A 22929-nucleotide genomic window follows, 5' to 3' on the forward strand; every position below is an offset into this window, starting at 1 on the left:
TGTCACTCTCCAAACCCTGGTTGTGGACAAAGAAAGCTGCAGTTTGCATGAGTAAAGCACACCCTAGTTTCAAGCAGGGGAAAGTTCCACAGGCACACATCACAGCTTTACTTATTTATGCTCGCACTGGGGCTGGCCATTGACTGAGGGAATTGAGGTACAGTCCCCATGGAGGAAAAGGTCTCTCTTTCACACACACCCTGTCCTAATCTGCTCGGCTGAGCTGTACCATGTTGCTTTGTCACAAGCAAACCTTGGAGGGGGGGCTTGTTTGTTATTTTTGAAAGAAGTGAGAAGAATGACACTTTGTTCTTTGTTTTCAGGAGGCTACAGTGAGCAGGAGTCAGGCCTTTTCGCTGTTTATCTCTGCTGTTAGGTCGTCAACTCAAGGGGGCAGATGGTAGCCACATGCCCCACTTAAAACAGCCCCTGTGAGCTTCATGCATCTAGTGAGCTTCATGCAAATCCTGGCCCTTGATAAATTATGGGTCACTGCACAAGAGGGGCCTTGCCCCATCACTGATGGGAGTGGAACAGTAGAGGGCTGGAACCAGGATCTTTTGTCTTCCCCTCTCACCCATGATCCTTGTGGTGTCATTCGGGTACCCCATAAACCAAATTGAATTTTTTTTGTGGTAGTCTAAAATAACTGCAACATCTTTATCTGTTATTAACTCTGGCAATGAAAGCATTTTAACCCAGCAGCTTCTGTTTAACAAACCTCCCATGTCTACCAGTGCAATGTCTTTTAATGTATCATCCTTCCCCTGCCCCCAAAATAGGGTTCTAACTTGTTTGTCAGAGAGAGAGAGTGTGTCAGTCCTGGGCTAAAGTGAAGAGGAAGGTTTTTAAAGTGAGAGGGGTTTGCTCTCTGTAGGAGGCAAGTGGGAGAGTCCCAGCTGGTTGCCAGCAGAGCAAATGCTACAGGGAGCCCCAGCTGTGAAGGGAGGAGGGGATGGAGAGAAGGCTAAGTTTAGAAATGCAGAGTTGGTGGAGGAAGTGAATGTGAGATCAGACAAATAGGGGGCAGCTAGACCACACAGGGCTGAAAAGCAGGAGGGCATATTGCCATCAGAATTGCAGCTGGACAGTGAGCCAACCATGGGGAGGAGAAATGTCTCAATTTCCTGGATTCTGGTGGCAACATTCCAGATTCCCTGAGGGTTGGTGCATGTGCAGGTAAGATCATTATGGAGAGGATTTTCCAAACGTGACTAGTGCTTTTGGAAGCCGCGGCTTGAGAATGCCTCGAAGGGGCCTGAGGGTGCTCAGCACTTTCTGAAAACCAGGCCCCTTTCAGGCATCTCAAGTGGTACCGCTGTAAAACCTGAGCTAGAGATTTTTTCCGATCAAGCTCCTTTTCATTGCCCAAAGGGGCAACCCAATTACAGGGTGATGTCCCGGGCGATCTGGATTAAAAAGGAATGTTTGCTTTTAATTCAACTGTTCATTGTTGTCTTGTGCAATTTCAGAGTCCTGAATCTTTAGCCTCATGCAGACAGCAGGAATTGCTGCTGCCACAGGCTGCAGTATCATGTTTAATAAATGAGAGCGGATGCTAATAAATGGGCATGATGTAGTGCTAGAGGGGGCCAGAATTAAGTCTGGCATACAGCACTCAGTAGTGGGTGGTGCTACACCTGGGGAGAAATCCCAGCCCCTATCAAAATCAATGGAAATTTAGTCATAGACTTCAGTGGGGCCAGGATATCATGTCCGGTATGTAGTCAAAACAGCGTGGTATGTGTGGCACTGACTCTGTGCCTTTGGTTCAGCCTCTTTAACCTTTATTGTGATAGAAACACCTAATCTGGGAGGGGAGTGGTGGGCAGGGGAAGGGCCCAATGATGGGGTATGGAAGTCCTGCCTTGACTGCAATGGGGCCAGGATTTTGTGTGGTGTTTTTAAAACCTTTATGCACTAAGGGCTCAATCCTGCAAGACGCAAGCAATTCAGTGGGTGCTGAGGGGGCTTAGTATACCCAGGAAGTCAATGCAAGTTCAGGGTACTCAGCACACCTTGTTACTTGGCACCTTGCAGGGTTGGGCCCTCAGAGCTTGTGCTAAGTGCAATAAGAGTTGATATTATTGAAGTAAACCTGCTGGAACATCTCACGTGGACACTGCATTGAAGATCTATCACGCACCCTAACACAGCCTTTCTCTGTAGCCTTTCAGTACTGATCTAGGATTTGATCCTGCACCACTGAAGCCACTGGAAATAGGGCCCTAGGGGCTGTTTGGAAAGCAACTTCAGTGGAAACTATGCTGATTTACACCAGTGGAGGATTGGGCCCCACAGTCCGAGGTGTCACTCGGATAGGCAGAGCCAGATACTGACTTGGGATCGCTATCTATTTATGAGCTTTGTGAAACTCCCGCCCTGAAGAGGAAGTTAACTACAGCAAAAAGCAAATGTGGAAGGGGGTTGGGGGCACAAATCTGTTGCAGGAGATTTTGTCTGCTGGCTGCCAGAACAGCAGCTGTCAGCCTGATCAAAAGAAGGCAGAGCATTTTCACAGCAGACTGTCTGCCAAGATGGTAAGTACTTCGAACGATTATGCTGTCATCTTGTACTTTTGGGAAACAGGGAGATGAATGCACCTTACTAATTTGAGGCACATAAAACAGCTTCTATCTGTTTTATCTGGGCGGGGTGTTTTATTCTAGACTCATCTGTAAATATTTGAAATTCAGAATCTGAAACAGTTCATTTCTCCTGGAGAAAAAAACTCATCAGAAGCCCAAATTGAGGCTCTTTTGTTGCTGTTACTATTTAACAGTCCCCTAATACGACACCATCAAAAGGGATTTTGGAGGGGAAAAACCCAATCCACCTCTATATGATGCTTAAATACCCCAACCTGTGTATCTCCAGGTAGTCTAGTATTAGCCTATCTGTTGAAATCTGATAAGCAAAATTAAAAAAGACTTTTGTTCTTCGCACTTTATCACTTACTTTCAGCGACTAAAGTCCACCAAAGTCAAACAAAGCTGCTAATGAGTTGTGGTTCCTTATTGGGCTACTACTTCTGCTTTTCTTTTAAGAGTTCTGTTTGATTCCAGAGTATTCTTTCATTATTATTTTTATTATTATTAAAATTTGGGACCACATCCTCAGCTTGTGTAAGTAGTTTCCGATTGACTTCAATGCATCAGAGTCAGTGGTACATAGAATTCCCTAATTTGAACAAAATGGGGTTTTTATTCCGTGTGCTTTTTATGGCAAGTGGGAGGCTGTTCATGATAATATGTAAAAGAGAAATGCTGCTGTCCAAACCCATCTTGTAACTGATACCGGAAAAGAGAAGTGAAACATGTTAATTACCGCTTTTGCAAGTTCTAGATGCTAAGGCATAATGTATCTGTAGGCGCATATAACAGGGCTGCAGTTCTTTCAAGGGAACCTGCTGGCATCAGACAACATGCGGCAGAAAAGGATTTAACATGGGGAGTGGGATGGGCTAGATGGCACCTCACAGGGCTTTCCTATATCTGAGTTCTCTGATTCCACCAAGTGCACTCAGAATGGAAGGTTTGTCACCAAGCGTTCTAGCCAGAAGCAGCAGCTGCTCGGATTGCTGCACTGGGCGGAGGGGTAAAGCATCCCCTCTCCCCAGTACCCCATTCCAGACCCAGAACTGTGCAGGGGAGCCCCCCCCACACACACACATTTTGGAGGGACTAAGACCCAGGTGGTGCCTCCCACGTGCAGCTGCAAAAGCTGCCACAGCAGAGACCTCTGGACATTCAGAGAACTTTCTACAGGTTTGACTGGACTTTCTTTGCCCTGTGCTGACTGGCTGCTTGCTCCAGGTCTCCCCCTCTGTCCCAGCAGGGGCTATGGAGTGCCATTTAAAGTGGGGGGATACATTGCCCTTTATCCCACCCCCACCCCCGCATGAACCTCTTCTTCCCCTCTCAGGCACATCACTTACCCCACCATCAGCCTGCCCATCCCTGCCCCCAGGCCAATGAACCACTACACCCACCTCCTCCCGGGAGCCTGAGCCCTTGGGGGACTCTCCCTATTGTCCCCTCCCAAGAGCCCCTGCCACCCCCACTCCACTCCTTACCTTACCCCTCCCTGCTGCCGATCCTCGCCCTCGGGTAACAGGTCCCTCCCTCTTCCAGTCCTGTGCCCAGCACTAAGAGGATCTGCATGGTTTCGGCAGCTGGCAGGGGAGGGCCAGGCATGCAGCACACTGCCCACTGTACATGCAGATTGGGACCTAGGTGCCGGTTGCAGGGTGCTCCCAGCTGTGACGTGCACAGTCACTCGTTACGAGACCCCCCCCCCATGCACACAGCTGCACATGAGCGCAGCCAAAACCCCAGCAGATTACATCTCTTGACTGGCAACCGGCACGAGAATAGAAAACCCCTTATTTTCCATGTACCTGCTTAAAAATTGTGAGGCCGTAGCCTGGGCAGTGCCCCTCCCCCAGCTCTGTAGCCCTATGCCTCACAATCTCTTCCCTTCAGCCTCACTCCACACCTGCTTGCTTATCCTCTTTTCATCTGGCCTGTCCCCCACACCACCCTTCCTTTCAATGTCCCCTTTCCCTTTTCTTTCCATTTAGGTGACTGCCTCCTAACTAAACCCACATCCCAAACAATGTGGTGGAACTAAGATGGCGTTTGCCACCATCACATTAAAAAGCAACAGAGGGTCCTGTGGCACCTTTGAGACTAACAGAAGTATAGGGAGCATAAGCTTTCGTGGGTAAGAACCTTGCATCTGAAGAAGTGAGGTTCTTACCCACGAAAGCTTATGCTCCCAGTACTTCTGTTAGTCTCAAAGGTGCCACAGGACCCTCTGTTGCTTTTTACAGATTCAGACTAACACGGCTACCCCTCTGATACTTGACACCATCACATTAGTCACTCTATACCCCTTCCACGACCTGGTGTCTGTCTTGTCTATTTAGACCATAAGCTCTTCAGGGCAGAGGCTGCCAATACTCCGTGTTTGTACGCTGCCTAGCCCAAAGGGGCCCAATTCTTGGTTGGTCTTTAGCCACTACTGAAATAAACATGATTAAAAATAATAATAAACAGTCCCATAGATGGAATCACAGCTTTCTCTCCTGTGCATGTGTGGGCTGTTGTTTATTAAACGTGGTTGTATTCATTCATTTTATCCTGTCATCTTTTCCTCCTCTTCTGTGTTTCTTGCTCTCGCTTCTCTACCCTTTCATCCTGCATTCTCTTCTTTCATCTGAGTCTCTTCCCTTCCCCAAATCTACATTTCAGCATCATTACTCCTTGATTGCCCACTGCTTCCTGAGATCTTCTCCTCCTCTTTCCTTCACGCCATCCAGCTCTTGGGAACCAGTCCCTATAAGCAATCTGTGTTGCAAATACATTATGGCTCAGGGACAGGAGTTGTAGACAGCAGAGGTGTAGAAAGGAGATACAGGGCCAGGATAGGTGCTCATGCCATACTCGCCCTTCTTGCCATTATCATAACTGAATCTGCCCTTCCTCAGAATGTGCTCTTTACTTCTGAATGCATACAAATGCCTATTATCCCCCCAAATTCATCCCTGGGTAACTACAGTGACCTCAGGAGTGAGTTTGACCCTGAGGCATGTGAAGTGTTTGGAAAGGCAGGGGTGTATGTGGCCTTCTGACTCAGTGAGTGCACTATATTGCGGGGGAGGGCATATTGTGGGGTTGCTGCCTTCCTCATGGGGATGAGGAACTGGGAACGGGATGGGAGCTCACAGAGGGCTCAGGCTGCCCTCCTGGGGGGTGGGGGAGGGCTCTGCCCTGAGTGCAGACAGGGCGCTGTTCCCAGTCCTGCCTCTTCCTGAGCTCCAGCCCCAGCACGATGATGCCAACCGCAGCAATGGTTGGAGCTGGCCCCGGTTGGGGCGGGTGAGTCACTCCCTGCTCTACTGATAGTGGTCGCCAAACCTGAGTGGCGCTGCGATCAGATTGCACGCCAGCCACTGCCGGACCAAACCTGAGACGCACTGCATGCTCTGTGGGGGCAGCTGAGCCCATGCTAAAGCCACCTATGTGGAAAGGCAACCCCTAGTGTATCCACTAACGATTCTTACCCCGTCCTCTGGTGTGAGCTTCAGTGAGTCTAGGGGATATGGTACTGTTACAAAAGCATCAAGTACCCACCCATGTTGCCACTCCTTTCTGTAACTCCTGGAGGTTACCTCTGGCAGGCTGGGAACAGCACTACAGCAGGAATACTCTGTGGCTGGAGACCTTGATGACACTTGCATGTGGGGACAGCATAGCCTGAGCACTGGGGTTAGCTAGTTTCCTGGAGCATGGCTGCAGTGGAGAGAAGAGACTTGCAGATTTCAGCAGACCCACTTGGTCTGTGTCCCATTAACACAGTCTCTGCCTTGAAGAGCTTACAATCTAAGAAGCCAACCCCAGTGCACAGGGTAGGGAAGAAGAACAAAATATACAGTCAAAATGTTAGATCATTTAGATTTGAAAAAGATCCACTATCCCCTCTAGCTTCTGTACTTGGGCATTATTTGTTGGCTAATTTATTTGTAGGCACCATGATAGAAGTGGGTCTTGAGGAGAGATTTGAAGAATGAGAGGGTCATTTCCTTGCAAATTAGTTACAAGGAATGCATTCCATGTGCAAAGACTGGGCCATGTCATCTTGGTATCTAGTAATGTCACCAAAGTTCCATAATGCGATGATTGTTCTGTACGCTGGTCATTTCCAGAACTCCATAAAGTACAACTGCAGTAGCCTGGTTTTCTGTGCGTAACAGACTTTATACAAATTTTGCCATAGTACTTAATTCAGTTTCTTATTTTCCCCCCCGTACATACATTTCTGTTTTGCAGATTGGAAAAAATGCTTTTAAAAAATCCCTGCTGTTAAATGAGTATTCCTATGTGAAATTAAACTCAAATGACCAAAAAGGCATCAAAGCGGTAGGTATTCAAACACACCATGGTGAGTGAATGATAACTGAGAATACACAGCATTGTATCAAGATCGCTCAGAAAAAATAGCAATTTAATAATAATATTTTTATTATATGGGTTAGAATTACAAGGTGGCTTTGAGCCTGTTTGCAGCAAAGTCAGTGGCCAAAATCCTCATTGACTTATCCGGGGCCCTGATCGGCCCCACAGTGTGTGACAATATAGAGACCAGTCCTGCAGCCTTTGCTTGTGAGAGTAACGCCCACTCATGCAATCCGTGTCATGTACTTCATTGGTGCTCAGATCCGACAGTGACAGGAGGCAAATAGATAAATAGACAAATTTAGTGGACCATATTTCCAGCTGGTGTATATCAGCACACCTTCACTGAAGACAATGGAGCCCTGTCAATTTACCCACCAGCTGAGGATCTGGGCCACTGTCTTCAGTGAAATTACTGTGGATTTATCCTTTAAAATGGCCCATGTAATACAGCAGATGAAATTCATCCGCAAGGCTGATGTACCACTTGGATACTATTTTAAGGGATTAAGCGATTCATCGAGCCTTGTGTGTGTATGTGTCTTAGAATCCAGTCCCCTGCACTCATGGCAAGACTAAGTATTATCTAGACTGGGGTGAATGTACTCGGGTGAACGTTCCCCCTCATTTAGTCACCAAGTAACAATCCATTAGAATTATTTTATCCACCCAAGCTTGCTCCCAGCACTCTGGCATAGGGGTGCTAAGCACAGGTTGTCTTCTATGTGGATTTCTTCCCTTGCAAACCCATATTACAATATAACCCATGCCATTAACATTCATAGGGTGAAATCCTCACCCTGTTGAAATCAATGGGAATTTTGCAACTGACATCAGTGAGAGTGGGAATGGACTGTGAGTCACACCATTTCTTAATTAGATGATCCATCTGTAATCTGTTAGCGTTACAGGCCAAAATGCTCATCTTAGGTGGGTTTGTTTTATACAGAGGTTCACCCTTCAACTGATGGTAGCGTCACAAACATTAGAGAATTTACACAAAAATTAAAACCAAACAGAGATTTACACTATAAGTGGTATTTTAGCTGTTTTCTTAGAGTGTTTAAAATCTAAGATGGAAGATGAATAATTGTGCTAATTTCTATTATTTACAATTATTTTTGTTTGTTCACATTTACATCTAGGGCTTATCAGGCATTTTCAAATGAATAGGAAAGGAAGGTCCACTCCCTGGAGGTTTTAGAGCCCAGAGGTGTTGAGTGCCTTCCACAAGGTGCCAAACACTCCCAGCTCCTAAGAGTTGCAAGAGGTACTCTCTAGAGTTAGTTAGGTGCCTAAATACCTTTGAGGGTCTGGGCATGACTAGGTAAAAATGATCCTAACATTTATAATTATTGCTCCATTGCTCGATCTCCTTAATATAGGAAAGTCATATAGAGGTCACTATTATGTTGTAAGTTTCATAATGAATGCATGCACTGTACCTGTATATAAGTAAGTTCGCCAAACATTCTGGTTATGAAAGACACAGAAAAAGGGAAACACCATGCTATTAGACCAAAATGAAAGCATAAAGAGGAACACTATCGATCTCATGGACTAATGGTTTGCTAAGTTCCACTTTCCAAAGTGACATTTGAGGTATAGAAGTCTAAAAACAAACAATGGCCTGAACCAAAAAATGGCTTTATGTTTCTGATTTGTATTTATATTTATGTTTCTGACTTCTGCAAAACTGCCTGTTTGTTTTTTCCCTAAGTTTGTAAATATACCAATTATGGTTATGACTCCATATTTCAGGCTGCGTTACAGATGAATATCTGCTATTCTTGTGTTAAAGAAAAATGAAACATGTCAAATAAAGTTTGGGTAAAGAAAGGATTTTTGGTGTATTGGTATAAAATAAAATGTAAAAAGTCAAATCAGCCCCAAGCTCAGGGTCCTTGGTCTGACGTATCTGGTGCAAATGAACTGTTTGATAGTAGCTGAAAGCAGAGTTAACATTCAGGTACTTGTTTGTAAAGTGATAGGTACCCGTTACAGTATTAATGGCTCCTGGAAGGCTTTTCAGCTATGACAAACCATCTCTAACATGAACTCTCTTCTAGGTCCAGTTCATACTGGTGATTTCAATGGTTGGGTTTGTTGTTCTGATGGCTATTTACATCATAAAACCAGTCAACATAGATTTTCCAGAGGACAAGGAAACCATTATCAGCAGTTACCAGCAGATGGAGGAGCAAGGACTCTTTGGTGATATCTTGGAAGACAAGATGATTAATGAAGACAATGTCAATAGATGTAATGATTCATGCAAGTAAGCCAGATCTGATGGTTTAGAGAGGGAGAGAGTTAATTAACTGATAGAGAAATAGTCATAATGTTAACAACCGCAAAAGGAGGCAGATAGCAAAGCAACATACTGTAACAGTTTATAAAGCACCACTAATTTGGGAAGATAATTAAACTTTCTGATTACACATCTCATAGGATTACAGAAACTAGAGCCAGCAAACACTCTCTGGTCATCTTGCCCAGCCCTTGGGGTTCTAATTCAGAATTGTCCATTACCGCATATAGAGAGGAATATTCTTCAGTGTCCTTCATGAATTACTCTCAGTTCATGAATGTTTGCCTCATGATATGCAATTGCCATTGCAGTTTTGAACTTGTGGAAAGTATTCCTTATGACATGCCTTATGAGACAAATAGCACCACTGTGAAACCCTTGTACCAAGCGTGGATGGGTCTTCTCAACATGGCACAGGAAAGAATTCATGTGGCTTCTTACTACTGGTCTCTCACAGGAGAAGATATATATGTAAATGACTCATCTTCTGAAGAGGTAAGAGAAAAACAGGAATAAGCTCACATATGATCCATGGAGCAGTGCACCTATCCGGTCTGGCTCCAGGACCCTCCATTGCCACAGTTTACCCTCATCTCATACCATCCTCTTGGCCTTCAGAGCTTGACATGACAGAGGTGGCTTAGCCCTCCAGCCAAATCACAAGAAAGCCACGCCGTCCGGGGTACCAAAGCCCAAGCAAACACAAAACCAAGAGTCTTCCACCCTGATCTTCCTTTCCAAGAGTCTCCTCTTCCAAAGCTTCCCTTCCCCTGGGCTCAGCTCTGCCCTCTCCTGGCCTCTATTCAGTCTTTATGTGCCTGCCCTTGTTTGCAGGGATCACGGCTTCACCTCACTAGGTGGCAGTGTAGGAGAAACCCTTGCTCACCTTCTGTCTGTACTGGGCTAGCTTGATTATCACTTCAAAAGTTTTTTTTCTCTTAATTAATTGGCCTCTCAGAGTTGATAAGACAACTCCCACCTATTTATGCTCTCTGTATGTGTATATATATATCTCCTCAATATATGTTCCATTCTATATGCATCCGAAGAAGTGGGCTGTAGTCCACGAAAGCTTATGCTCTAATAAATTTGTTAGTCTCTAAGGTGCCACAAGTACTCCTGTTCTTCTTCTTCTATGGGTTTCCAGCCATCAGAACCCGACACAACAGGGCTTTCCACTATCTCTGCTGCCTGCCGCTCCTTCCAATGTCCTCTTCCTATACTATCTGCCATCCCAGTACTTCTCTCTCTCTCCCTGTGACCCAGAAGCTGCTCTTATCCCTTCCTCCTTCCTATGACCTGCCTGTCACATGATTTTGCTCATTTCCTCCACCTGGTTGAAGAGAGGAGTGTGGCAGAGGTGCAGCTGAGCCCCTACCCTCTTAAAGGGCCAGCTCATCCTGTTCTAATCCCTACTACTTTCATCCTCAAATAAAAATGATTCAGAAAATCAATTCGATGTATCAGCAGCCAATAGCTTTTGTTGCCGTTTGCATTTCATCTTTGAACTCCAGAAATATTTCAGTTCTAATGTTTTCTGTGTTTGGCTGTAATGACCTTACAGCAAATGATATTAATTGATAGGAAGCAAAGCTGTATTTATAAATTGGATCAAGATCTTTATTTTGTGTCTTTAGTCCATCTCTAGCTGAAACTCACTTAAAGATAAGATATTCCCATCTTGTATTGTGTGTGTTTCCTTCAAATTAAGTGCCTATTTTTAGAAGGTCCTTGCTGTTTATTGTCATAGTGCAGCATAATGAGTGGTGCATTATGTGCAGGGTGAAGATATTCTGAAGAAGTTCGAAAGTTTACTTATGGAGAATGTCTCAGTGTATATTGCAACAAGCCTGCCAACTTTAGCTGTCAATTCAACTGATCTTAAGGTTTTGAAGAAAAAAGGTAACTATGTAATTCACAAGGCCTCTACAGTTCTGCAGTGTTGTAAACACGGACCCAAGTAAACAATGTTGTAAACAAGGACCCAAGGATCCAATTCAGCTCATGTTTAATTTGCAATCAATGAGACTACTCACATGCTTAAAGTTAAGCATGAGTTTAAGTGCTTTGCTGGACTGGGTCCTTTGTGAATATTGATATACAGTTAAAGTACTTTTCTGAAAGTTAAGCTTTAGCAAGTATTCATATATTATACAAATACTAGAAATCCATATCATACAAGTACTAGAAATCCATACACGTTCTGGTCACCACAAGAATGATACAGATTACACTCCATTTTCATGTTAATATTAAAATTAAAAGCTGTGTTGGGAATTACTTTAGCTAAAACATGTTTGTTTCCCCCCCCTTACTCAATATCTTTCCTTAGGGGCTCATGTAAGAAGGGTCAATTTTGGACATTTGACAAAAGGTGTGCTGCATTCCAAATTCTGGATTGTAGACATGAAACACATGTATATTGGCAGTGCAAATATGGACTGGAGGTCATTTTCTCAGGTCAGATGTACTTTATACTGCTAAACATAAACTCACCTCAATACACATGGTAGAGATGATATCCATGGGATAAATTTCAGAGCCATGTGAGAAATGATCATTCACATATTTTATTATAATTTTCCGTGCCAACACATGACAGTAATATAAAATATGGGCACATCAGGAAAACAATGTGTGGTGAAGAAAGCCTTTGAGGTGTAAGAGAGCGGGTTTTGACATATGTTTACTCTCTCTGCAGGTGAAAGAAGTTGGTGCCGTGATATACAACTGCAGCTGCTTAGCCAATGATCTATGGAAAACGTTCAGAACATACTGGGATCTTGGGCACGCTAATGCCACCGTTCCCTCTCCATGGCCGAGCAATTATTCCACTAAAATTAACAAGTATAGGCCTCTGGATGTGCAGTTTAATGGAACCTTGACAACAGCCTATTTTTCTGTAAGCAGATTTAAAATTAAAATATTTTTTGGTAAACTGTGGTAAACTGTTTCCTGGAAATGTCCTATTCTGTATTTTGCTCTTTACTCGGGCTCATTTATGCTCTACTCAGGTTGAGTAGCAACTTAGTCCACAATTCAGTGGAATACTGAATCCCCTCCATTCAGTGGGGCTACTCATGGAATAAGGTCCTACGCAACATGAGTAAGGGATATAGAACCAGGCCCCGTATCTTCAGATGAAAACATAGGGACAGATCCTGCCATAGGTCACTCACATTTTGTAGTAACTTACTGCTCAGGTCTTCCCATTCATTTGAAAGAGACTACTTTAGGATTAATGCATCACTCAGTGTGAATAAGAGTGGCAAAATCTGGCCCGTAGTAAATAGTGTGTTGCAATTCTAGCCCATGATGGTTTTTAAATTTTCTTTTACTACCTTGTAATGGCTAGTAGATTTGAAATACAGAATTACTGACCTATTCTGTAGGGTTTCTTCCTTATTATATTAGCTATCTGATGGACACATTGATTATATTCTGGGATTTTGGGTCCAGTTTTCGAATCTAAAAATTGTTTACACGGTTCCTGAACCTGTAAATGAATACAGCTCAGGAAATTCTGTATGTGTAATCAAAACTGAGTAGAGGTTAATATAATTCAATCAATTAAATTTTGTTGAAAGAAAATGTAAATAGTAGGACAGGAACAAAGAAATGTACGATGATCATCAGACTTTGTTTCCCTCCTTTACAGGCCTCTCCTCCTGTGTTTTGCCCAAAGGGTCGTACTCACGACCTCATTTCTATTATTGATGTTATAAATGATGCAGAAGAATATGTGTATATCTCAGTCATGGAGTATTTTCCTACAACCCGCTTCAGACACCCAGCAAAGTAGGAGATTAAACCTGGATCAAGCAGTCAACTGGTTTCATAACTAAATGTCCTTTGCTTTTGCAAAAATTTGTTCTTACCAAAAATGCGGCATTTTCCCCCTTTAGAAATATTAATATTATTTTTTCACCCATGGAGTGAACTGAGACTTTGGACATTCTGCAGTTGTTATGCCATTGCAAAGTGTGTATAAAACACTACCCGTCTGTTTTGGTAGCATTTTACATTGACTTTGCTCTCACTTCATAGCTTCATGAAAATGTATGTAGGGCTGGAAGGGAGCTCAAGAAGTCATGATGTCCAGCCCCCCTGTGCTTAGGTAGGGCCATCTAAACATAGCCACACCCTGACAGGTGTTTATTCAACCTGTTCTTAAAATCTTTCAGTCACGGGGATTCCACAATCTCCCATGGAAGCCTAGTTGTGCTTAACTACACTTATTGTTAGAAAGTTTACTGGAATAAATTCCTACACAGGCTGTAGGGCAATGAAGAATCAGGCCCTTTCTCTCCAAACTTTACTCAAGGCAAAAGCCTAGCAGTTACAAGAACCTAGGGAGATACGTCCGGGGTAAAATTTTCAAAAGAAAACGTTGCTCCTCCTGGCATCTCTCAATGGTCTCTGGTCTCCTCTGCTTCCTCCCATTATGGTTGCAGTATTAGATGAAGCTTTTTTGCCTTTTCCTCCTACTTTACAAGTACTTCTATGGGCATTCAGACTCTTCACTGAGACTGTGAATGCTTGGAGAAGGAGCTATAAAAGAAGGGAAGTAGCAGGCACTATATGGTCAGCTAGTGCTCTGTGGACCACAAGCAGATTCTGGGTTTAGAATTATATAGTCTCTGATCATAAGCTTTGCTCTGAGTAATACAGAAATCTGTGGAGTCATTAGGTGTTTTTAAAAAAAGCCTCAAAAACTCTCAGCTGCACTTGAATTAGGAAGTTTATATGCAGCCAACCTCTCTGAGTATTTTAAATTATATCTGTATCTAGCACTTCTGGGTTATCTAATCACTAAAAAAAGTCTGATAGAGATCATATGTAATTACATATATGTGTGTGTTGCTTCAAGTCTCCTGTGAGGAACAGACTAGGCCCTGTGTTGCTGTTTAGTTTATGCATCTATCAACAGTCATATTATGGTACACGTGCTCAGAAATGATCATTGTTCCATAATGAATGCATGACAGTGTGTATTACCTGCAGCCCTAGGCATCTATAGAGAGAGATGGGTTATAGAATCATAGAAATGTAGGGCTGAAAGGGATCTTGAGAGGTCATCTAGTCCAGCCCCCCGCACTGAAGCAGGACCAAGTAAACCTGGACTATTTCTGACAGGTGTTTGTCTAACTTATTCTTAAAACCATTAATGATGGCAGTCCACAACCTCCCTTGGAAGCCTATTTCAGTGCTTAACTATCCTTTTAGTTAGAAAGTTTTTCCTAATATCAAAGTATTATCCAATCACTCACAGACCAGCTGCCACCTGATGGATAATTTTGCAAATCAGACAGTTCAGAGGAAATTCTGTTCTATGTCATATATTTGATTTTCTGTATTTCTCTTCTCCCATTCTTTTTCACTAAGAATATTTGCATGAAAACAGGCTCTTTTCCCCCTTAGGAGTCCATTATTAATGTTGTGCATTCTCTATTTGAAGCTTTAATCCCCTGTTTATGTTCTCTATGTTCTCTCCTGATCTGATGCAAATGGAGGTTTGAGGGTCCAGGGAATGCAGGATTGAGCCCTTGCACATCTCCACAGCAACCAGCTGTAATGTTACAAACTGCGGCTGATTAGTTCAGGTTGGGCAGAAAGGAACAGCTGAGGCAGCTGAACTCAGAAGGAACAAAGCTTCTGTTTTCATACCCAGGGGTTAATTAATTAAAAACGGGTAAAACAATGGAGAATAGTCCCTAAACAGAATCTTTTTCCAAGCCTTCCAAATATATTATGGCTCATGGACCTAATTCTGAAAACACATGAGTAGCTCTGTTGCTTTCAGTGGGATGACTGTGTGTGTGTGTGTGTGTGTGTGTGTGTGTGTGTGTGTGAGAGAGAGAGAGAGAGAGAGAGAGAGGGTCTGAGGAAACAAAGCTCTAGGTCTTTGTTTTATTGGTTAATAATTCCCTTTGGAAGCACTCCGACATCTCCCAGTGGCAGGAGAATAGGTTAAGGAAATTAATTCACCATAGCCTTGCTGGGGAACCTTGGGCAAGTTTCTGTGTGTCAGTTTCCCCATCAGTATAATGGGGCTAATAATGCTCCCCCTCCTCCGTAAAGTGCTTTATAATCTAGGGAGTGAAAGTGCTACACAGATGTTAAGAGTTAATAATTATGGGCCATATTCTGTTCTCCATGGAAGTTGTCATCAGCCTTCCCCCCAAGCACGGCTCATACGAGTGCCAGGAAGAACAGTAGTCCCTGCACTCAGAGCAGGGTCTTTCCCGGACACGTGGCCTTACAGCATACTAATGGGAGCAGGCAGGGGTGGAGAGAAGATGGTGCCATGCCCTTTCCTCCATCTGCACTAGCTGATGGAGTGGGACCAGTGTATAGAGTGGGAACAGCCTCTGTGCACATGACACATCCAGGAGGCATTCTGCAAAATGACTCCTGGTTTATCCCCAGGGCTCCCCATTGCCTTTGACTCCAGGTAGTACCTTCAAAGGAATGATCCAGCTCTATATTATTATTGCTATGGTTATTTTGTTATCAATGTAGTGAGAGATATTTCTTGTCTCAATTTTCTCTGAATGTATTTTTCTGTTCATTTACTTTCATTCCTATAGATACTGGCCAGACATTGACAATGCTCTGAGACGTGTGGCATTCAACCACAATGTACAAATCAGGCTTTTGATCAGCTGCTGGCTTCACACTGACCCCTCCATGTTCCATTACTTGCAGTCACTTCATGCTCTCAGTGATCCACATACCAACATCACCATCGATGTGGTAAGATAAGAAAACTCTTTTGACATAATGGGCCATCCTTTAAAAAAGGCAGCTTTCAGGCAGGCACCACAACTACTTGTGTGTATAAATGTACAGCTATATACACAAATGCCTGCGCATACAAATTTGATTACAGACCTTGCAGCAACAGCCCTTTGAAATTTGGGTCTAGGCGATGTTATTCAACATTATTCTTAACTGAACCCAGCAACTGCTTCCACCAGCACTGGTTTGATTTCAGCAGCTTTCTTGGACATATTATTAGGGTGGAAAACCAGTGAATTATGAAGCATATTTACCGAGGAATGCCACTATATGGATAGTGATTACGTAGCTTCCAAAAGCTTTGGTGGTGCGATGTGATTGCCAGTGATAGATGTAAACAGAATATACAGCCGGACCATCTTAAGGACCTAGCTAAAGACGGAGCCAGTTGGCACTTGATCTGCAATGATTCTACATCCCTGTGGGATTGGTCATGATGATGATGATATTCTTCTAGGAAGCAATGGCTGTACTTATTTCAAGCCAGTTTGCAATATTAGTGCACATGCAAAGAAATCTACAAAGAGGATAGCTGACTCATTACAATTGTTGTGGTAATTTAATTGATAAGCTCTTCTTCACAGCCTCTAACAACTTTCACAGCATCATCTTTCTGGTGTGGCATGGTTAAGAAATTACACTTTGTCTGATTAGTAGCACCACTCACACTTTTATGAATGGGACTCCTTACTAGTGACCTCCCTGCAAATACACCAATGTGGTTACTAGGGTGAAAGCCCAGCTTGGTTCAGGTGGATGGATAGAGGAGAATAACAGAATCAAGATGGATGGATTTTTAGCAGGGAAGATAACAAACAATGGTTTGAAATGTAATTTTAATTAAAGTAAAAAAATTGTAAGGCACTGTTGCTCTTTGCAATACCAGTCTCTGTCTGGGATCAGCCCATTCAACTGTACAGTAACGCTCAACAATCAGTGATGAATGCAGAATAGTAAGACTATTAAACAGCTGTCTACATCTGTATTTAGTTGTCTTTACTGTAATATGATAGCTCTTTCACAGATGGAACATTGTGAAGTACATATTATACTTATCTGATCACACTGTCTTATCCAGTTTTGCTCACAGTGCAGTCACCAGTTTGTCCAAGTTAGTTTTCTTGACTAATAGCAAAATCTGTCTTATAAACCATCTAAAGCCAGAGCTTTTGAAAATATTGTTCTATTCTATTCTATTCTATTCTATATAGATTTTTATTTGAAAACAAAGAAAGTTTGCAGCATCCAATAATATAATCTATGCTTCACTCCAGTAATTCTATGTATGCTTTGTAATTATTTTCCATCCAGAAAATCTTCATTGTTCCAGTTCTGAATCACACAAACATCCCTTTCGGGAGAGTGAACCACAACAAATATATGGTCACTGACAAAGTGGCGTATATTGGTAAGCGTCCTATTTTGAATATGTATAGTTTCTTTGTTTTATTGGTTAATAATTCCCTTTGGAAGCACTCCGACATCTCCCAGTGGCAGGAGAATAGGTTAAGGAAATTAATTCACCACAGCCTTGCTGGGGAACCTTGGGCAAGTTTCTGTGTGTCAGTTTCCCCATCAGTATAATGGGGCTAATAATGCCCCCCCTCCTCTGACATGATCAGAACTACAGGGTTGGGACAGAGCTGAAATGGCATTGGGTGTCGTGTCAAATGTTAGTTAAATTTACCAGGAAGGGTGCAGAAACATAGTGGTAGCTAGAGCAAAATATTTGCACTGGATAGAAGAGTAAAGACATGATGGGAGAAAATAATGTAGGGCAAATTCAGCAAGAGATTATTTTATTGGATTGCGAACCATTAAGAATGAAGTACATGGCCCTGAATGAGCAGAGATTAGTATTATTGTCAAGCACTTGCAATAATCTCATAAATTGTGTGTTTAGATTCATGCAATGACACTTAGTATTCCAGGGAAAAAAACATTATTTTGCTTTAACAAAAGCTTAATGTGAGGAATCCATTAACCAGTTGTTTGTTAAGCAGAATTTCAGGAGTGGAGGATACAGGGGCCTCAGACACCCTAAATTATTAACCATCATGTTGGTGTTGATGTCTCATTCTCATATTAGAATCCTAGATGAGAGTAAGTGATGGAAGAGATCACCAAATTCACCCCCTGTCAGTGTGCGTTTGTGTCCTATTGAATTGTCTTCAGAAGATAGAGGTGCAGTTAGTTACAATGAAAATTTATTTTCTACCCAAAGCACCTCTTGGAATGGATGAGAGATTTGTCTGAGTGAGACAACCTGCCACAGAAACCCTACGTACTAAAATTTGGATTTATTCACAGTGTTCAATGCTTTGTGTTATGGTAGCTGTTGACAGAGCATCAGAAATCACATTTAGCTAGATCCCAAGTACAGGACACAGTGGTTGTAGGTGTTGTATTCAGCTAGACCTGTTTTCTTGTAACAAGTAAAGTTCAGCTGTATACCTTATTTTCATTTAGTCTTTTTCTTCTGATGGTTTAAAAGCTTTGCAGAGATTGCATTGTCACTGAGGCAGCTAAGGCACTGCTGCACAGAAAACCGAGAGAGAGAGAGAGAGTGCAGAGTGAAATAAATTTACTAGATATGGACCTGAATCAAAATATCAGACCTGGAAACACCCCCCCCCCTCCCGCCTCACGCCCCAATCCAAACTTTGTGTCTTGCTCCTATTTCTATAATGGGTACATTCAGTGCCTCTGTGCCACAACCTCCATTGTATTAGACTCCTAAAGAGCCTCCAGTTGACACTTAAAGTTGCTCGTCTATATTGGAGCCCTCAAATGAGAAACAGCCTGATTTTCAAAGATGCTGATGACTTGCAGCTCCCATTGAGTTTCATGGCATTTGTGGTTGTACCACATTTCTGAAAATCAGTCCACTTATATTTAGGTGCCTTAAATATGTATTGAAGAGTCTAACATTAGGCCCCAGGCATGACATTTCATCCAACGTCACATCTCTCATTTGCCCCTCTGCCCAACAAAATATTTGAAATAAAATTGTTCTTCCTTGTTAACCATCGATGTTTCTATCCTGTAGGGACTTCCAATTGGTCAAAAGATTACTTTAGTAATACAGCTGGAGTTGGGCTGATTGTCAACCAGACTTCAACAGATCCTCAAAGAAAGAAGCCGGTTATACAGGAACAATTAAAAAATCTTTTTGAACGAGACTGGAATTCCAAATATTCAGTAAATATGGAAGATCTACATGGGCAGAAAGACTGTGCCTGGGAAGAGGGATTAAGTTACTTATAAACTTATCAACATTTTTCTTTCTGTTTGAAATGTAATATACATGAACTACATAGTTTATTTTTTATTATTTGTCAAAGAAATCATTTCCTACTGGTATGGCCCACTACTTAATGTTCTTGGAGCATAGTTCAATATACCTGTATAATCAAATAATTTTTGGCAGGTAATATGTGAAATATTTGTATATTTGTCTGGGACAGCATTAGGCATGGGCCACATAAGCAGCAACCCAGGGCACAATAAGGACCAGATTTAATCACCTATAGATGCAGATTCATAGATTACAAGGTCAGAAGGGACCATTGTGATCATCGAGTCTGACCTCCTGTATCACACAAGCCATAGAGCTTCCCCAGAATAATTTCTAGAGTAGATGTTTCAGAAAAATATCCAATCTTTATTTTAAAATTGTCAGTGATGGAGAATCCCCCATGACCCTTCGTAAATTGTTGCAATGATTAATTACTCTTACCATTAAATTTTTACACCATATTTCCAGTCTGAATTTGTCTAGCTTCAACTTCCAGCCACTGGATCCTGTAATACCTTTTCTCTGCTAGTTTGAAGAGCCCATTATTAAATATTTGTTCCCAATGTAAGTACTTACTGATTGTAATCAAGTCACCCCTTCACCTTCTCCTTATTAAGTTACATAGATCGAGCTCTTTGAGTCTCTCTCACTATAAGGCATGTTTTCTAATCCTTTAAGCATTCTCCTGGCTCTTTAGCAGGGCCGGTTCCAGGCACCAGCGCAGTGGAGCAGGTGCTTGGGGCGGCCAAGGGGAAGGGGCGGCATGTCTGGGTCTTCGGCAGCAATTCGGCGGTGGGTCCCTCGGTCCCTCTCGAAGGGAAGGACCTGCCACCGAATTGCCGCCGAAGAATGAAGCGGCACGGTAGAGCTGCCGCCGAAGTGCCGCTTTTTTCTTTTTCTTTTTTTTTCTTCGCCGCTTGGGGCGGCAAAAAAGCTGGGGCCGGCTCTGCTCTTTAGTGAAACTTTATCAATTTCTCTTCAACTGTGGGCACCAGAACTGAACACAATATTCCAGCAGCGGTCACACTGGTGCCAAACATATCGGTAAAATAACCTCTCTACTCCTACTTTAGCTTCTCCTGTTTATGCATCCCAGGCTCGCGTTAGTTCTTTAGCTTCAGTGTTACACTGGGAGCTCATGTTCAGCTGATTATCCACCATGACCCTCAAATCTTTTTCAGAGTCACTGCTTCCCAGGATAGAGTGCCCTATTGTGTAAGTATGGCCTTCATTCTTAGTTCCTAGATTTAGCCATATTAAAATACATATTGTTTGCTTACACTCTGTGATAAATGAAAGGAGGGATAGCTCCCTTTTATGAACAGCCAGCCAGCCAGCCAGTTAGCTAGTAGTTGTTCTCTACTTGCTTTACCTGTAAAGGGTTAAAATGTCTCCCTGCATAGGTAAAAGGAAGGGAGTGGGCACTTGACCAAAAGAGCCAATGGGAAGGCTAGAACTTTTTAAAATTGGGAAAAAATTTCACCTTTGTCTGTCTGTGTTGTTCTCCGGAGAGAGGGAACAGGGTAGCAACTATGCTTTAAGAAGCTTTGAGCTAGGTATGAAAAATGATTTGGATCATACCTAGAAACTCCTCATTTGAAACCCCCAGGTATATAAGTAGATCAGGAAATGTCTAGGAAGACGCGATCAGGTTTATCTCCTTTTATTTCTTTATGGCTTGTGGACTCCTCTGTGCTAACCCCAAATGCTTTTGTTTTGCTTGTAACCTTTAAGCTGGACCTCAAGAAAACCATTCTTGATGCTTAATTCTTGTATTTGCTCTTTTTAAATCTAGCAATAGCCTAAGTTTTCAGATGTATTTTCTTTCTTTTCGTTTTTAATAAAATGTACCTTTTTTAAGAACAGGATTGAATTTTTTGTGTCCTAAGAAGTTTGTGCACAGGTTGTTTAATTAGCTGGTGGCAACAGCTGACTTCCTTTGTTTTTTCTTTCTTGGCTCTTCCCCAGGGTGTGTGTGTGTGTGTGTGTGTGTGTGTGTGTGTGTGTGTGTGTGTGTGTGTGTGTGTGTGTGTGTGAAAGGGCTTGAGGGTACCCCACAGGAAGGAATTCCCAAGTGTGCCTTCCTGGGTTCTCAAAGGGGTTTTGGACTTGGCAGCATCTACCCATCCAAGGTCAGAGAAAAGCTGTAACCTTGGGAGTTTAATACAAACCTGGAGTGGCCAGTATTTATTTTTAGAATCCTTGCGGGCCCCCACCTTCTGCAGTCAAACTGCCAAGTGGGGAATCAGCCTTGACACGCCCAGTTTACCAAGTGATCCAGATCACTCAGAATTTGTGACCTGTCCTCTAAATTATTTATCACTCCTCCGATTTTTGTGTCATCTGCAAACTTTATCAGTGATGATTTTGTTTTCTTCCAGGTCATTGATAAAGATGTTAAATACCATAGGGCCGAGAACAGATCCCTGGAGGACCCTAGTAAAAACACACATGCTCAGTGATGATTACCCATTTTCGATTACATTTTGAGAGAGATCAGTTAGCCATTTTTTAATCTGGTTAATGTCTGCCATGTTAATTTTATATAGTTCTAGTTTTTTAATGAAAATATTGTGTGGTACCAAGTCAAGTGCCCTACTGAAGTATTCGTATATTACATCAACACTATTACTTTTATCAAGCAACCTTGCAATGCCATCAAAAAAAGATATTAAGTTAGTATGACAGGATCTATTTTCAATAAACTCATGTTGGTTGGTGTTAATTATATTATCTTCCTTTTATTCTTTATTAATCAAGTCCTGTATCAGTCATTCCATTATCTCGCTCATGAATGATGTCAGACTAACAGGCCAAAAATTACCTGGGTCGTCCCATTTACCCTTTTTAAAAATGGGCCCATTAGCTTTCTTCCAATCTTCTGGGTCTTCTCTTGTGTTCTAAGACTTATTGAAAATCAACATTAATAATCCAGCAAGCTCTTCAGGCAGTTCTTTTAAAACTCTTGGATGCAAGTTATCTGGATCTGTAGGTGCTTTTTAACATCTTCCTGAGTTACAGTTGGAATGGAAGCTATTTTATCATCATCATCCTGTGGGATGACTATATCATCTCTTCCCCCTCCCCCCCAAATTACAGAACAGAAATATGTATTGACTACTTCTGCCTTCTCTGCATTATTATTGATAGTTCTACCATTTCCATCTAGTACTGGATCAGTACCATTGTCAGGATTTTTTTTTTGTTCCCAATATACTTTAAAAACTTGTTCCTATTGCCCTTAACTCTGCTGGCCATAGATTTCTGCTTGTGGCCCTTTGCTTTCCTTAAGGGGGGAGGGATAGCTAGCTAGCTCAGTGGTTTGAGCATTGGCCTGCTAAACCCAGGGTTGTGAGTTCAATTCTTGAGGGGGCCACTTGGGGATCTGGGGCAAAATCAGTACTTGGTCCTGCTAGTGAAGGCAGGGGGCTGGACTCAATGACCTTTCAAGGTCCCTTCCAGTTCTAGGAGATGGGATATTATTATTAATAATAAAAAAACAATTTTCTGCAATTGTGATTTCAAAATTGCCAGTTATGGAACAGTGGTGATGATCTGCA

The 22929-nt window shown here is 42.5% G+C and overlaps 1 protein-coding gene across 2 annotated transcripts; it reads left to right on the top strand.

The window, feature by feature from the left end:
- Positions 1-1048: 1048 nt before the first annotated feature.
- PLD4 (phospholipase D family member 4) lies at positions 1049-21232 on the top strand. 2 transcript variants are annotated; one of them, XM_042858216.2, is made up of 11 exons: positions 1049-1179; positions 6834-6923; positions 9029-9237; positions 9582-9765; positions 11052-11172; positions 11603-11730; positions 11972-12172; positions 12929-13068; positions 15861-16026; positions 17383-17479; positions 19121-21232. In XM_042858216.2, exons 3-11 carry the CDS (start codon positions 9053-9055, stop codon positions 19336-19338), a joined length of 1440 nt encoding a protein of 479 aa, XP_042714150.1. In that variant the 5' UTR covers positions 1049-1179; positions 6834-6923; positions 9029-9052; the 3' UTR covers positions 19339-21232. The 2 variants fall into 2 exon arrangements, with proteins under 2 accessions (XP_042714150.1, XP_065449804.1); XM_065593732.1 differs by lacking the exon at positions 1049-1179 and adding an exon at positions 2268-2540.
- The last annotated feature ends 1697 nt before the right edge of the window (positions 21233-22929 follow it).

Source organism: Chrysemys picta, chromosome 4 (assembly GCF_011386835.1).
Source record: "Chrysemys picta bellii isolate R12L10 chromosome 4, ASM1138683v2, whole genome shotgun sequence".
NCBI classification, from domain to species: Eukaryota; Metazoa; Chordata; order Testudines; family Emydidae; genus Chrysemys; species Chrysemys picta.

What these genes read in the sequence shown, in the direction of transcription:
- PLD4 (XM_065593732.1), top strand. Translation starts at nt 2,415, where the DNA reads ATGTGGAAGGGGGTTGGGGGCACAAATCTGTTGCAGGAGATTTTGTCT. An exon ending in ACCAAAAAGGCATCAAAGCG is followed by an intron (nt 6,924 to 9,028) that starts GTAGGTATTCAA and finishes ACTCTCTTCTAG; the next exon opens with GTCCAGTTCATACTGGTGAT. An exon ending in TAAGGTTTTGAAGAAAAAAG is followed by an intron (nt 11,173 to 11,602) that starts GTAACTATGTAA and finishes ATCTTTCCTTAG; the next exon opens with GGGCTCATGTAAGAAGGGTC.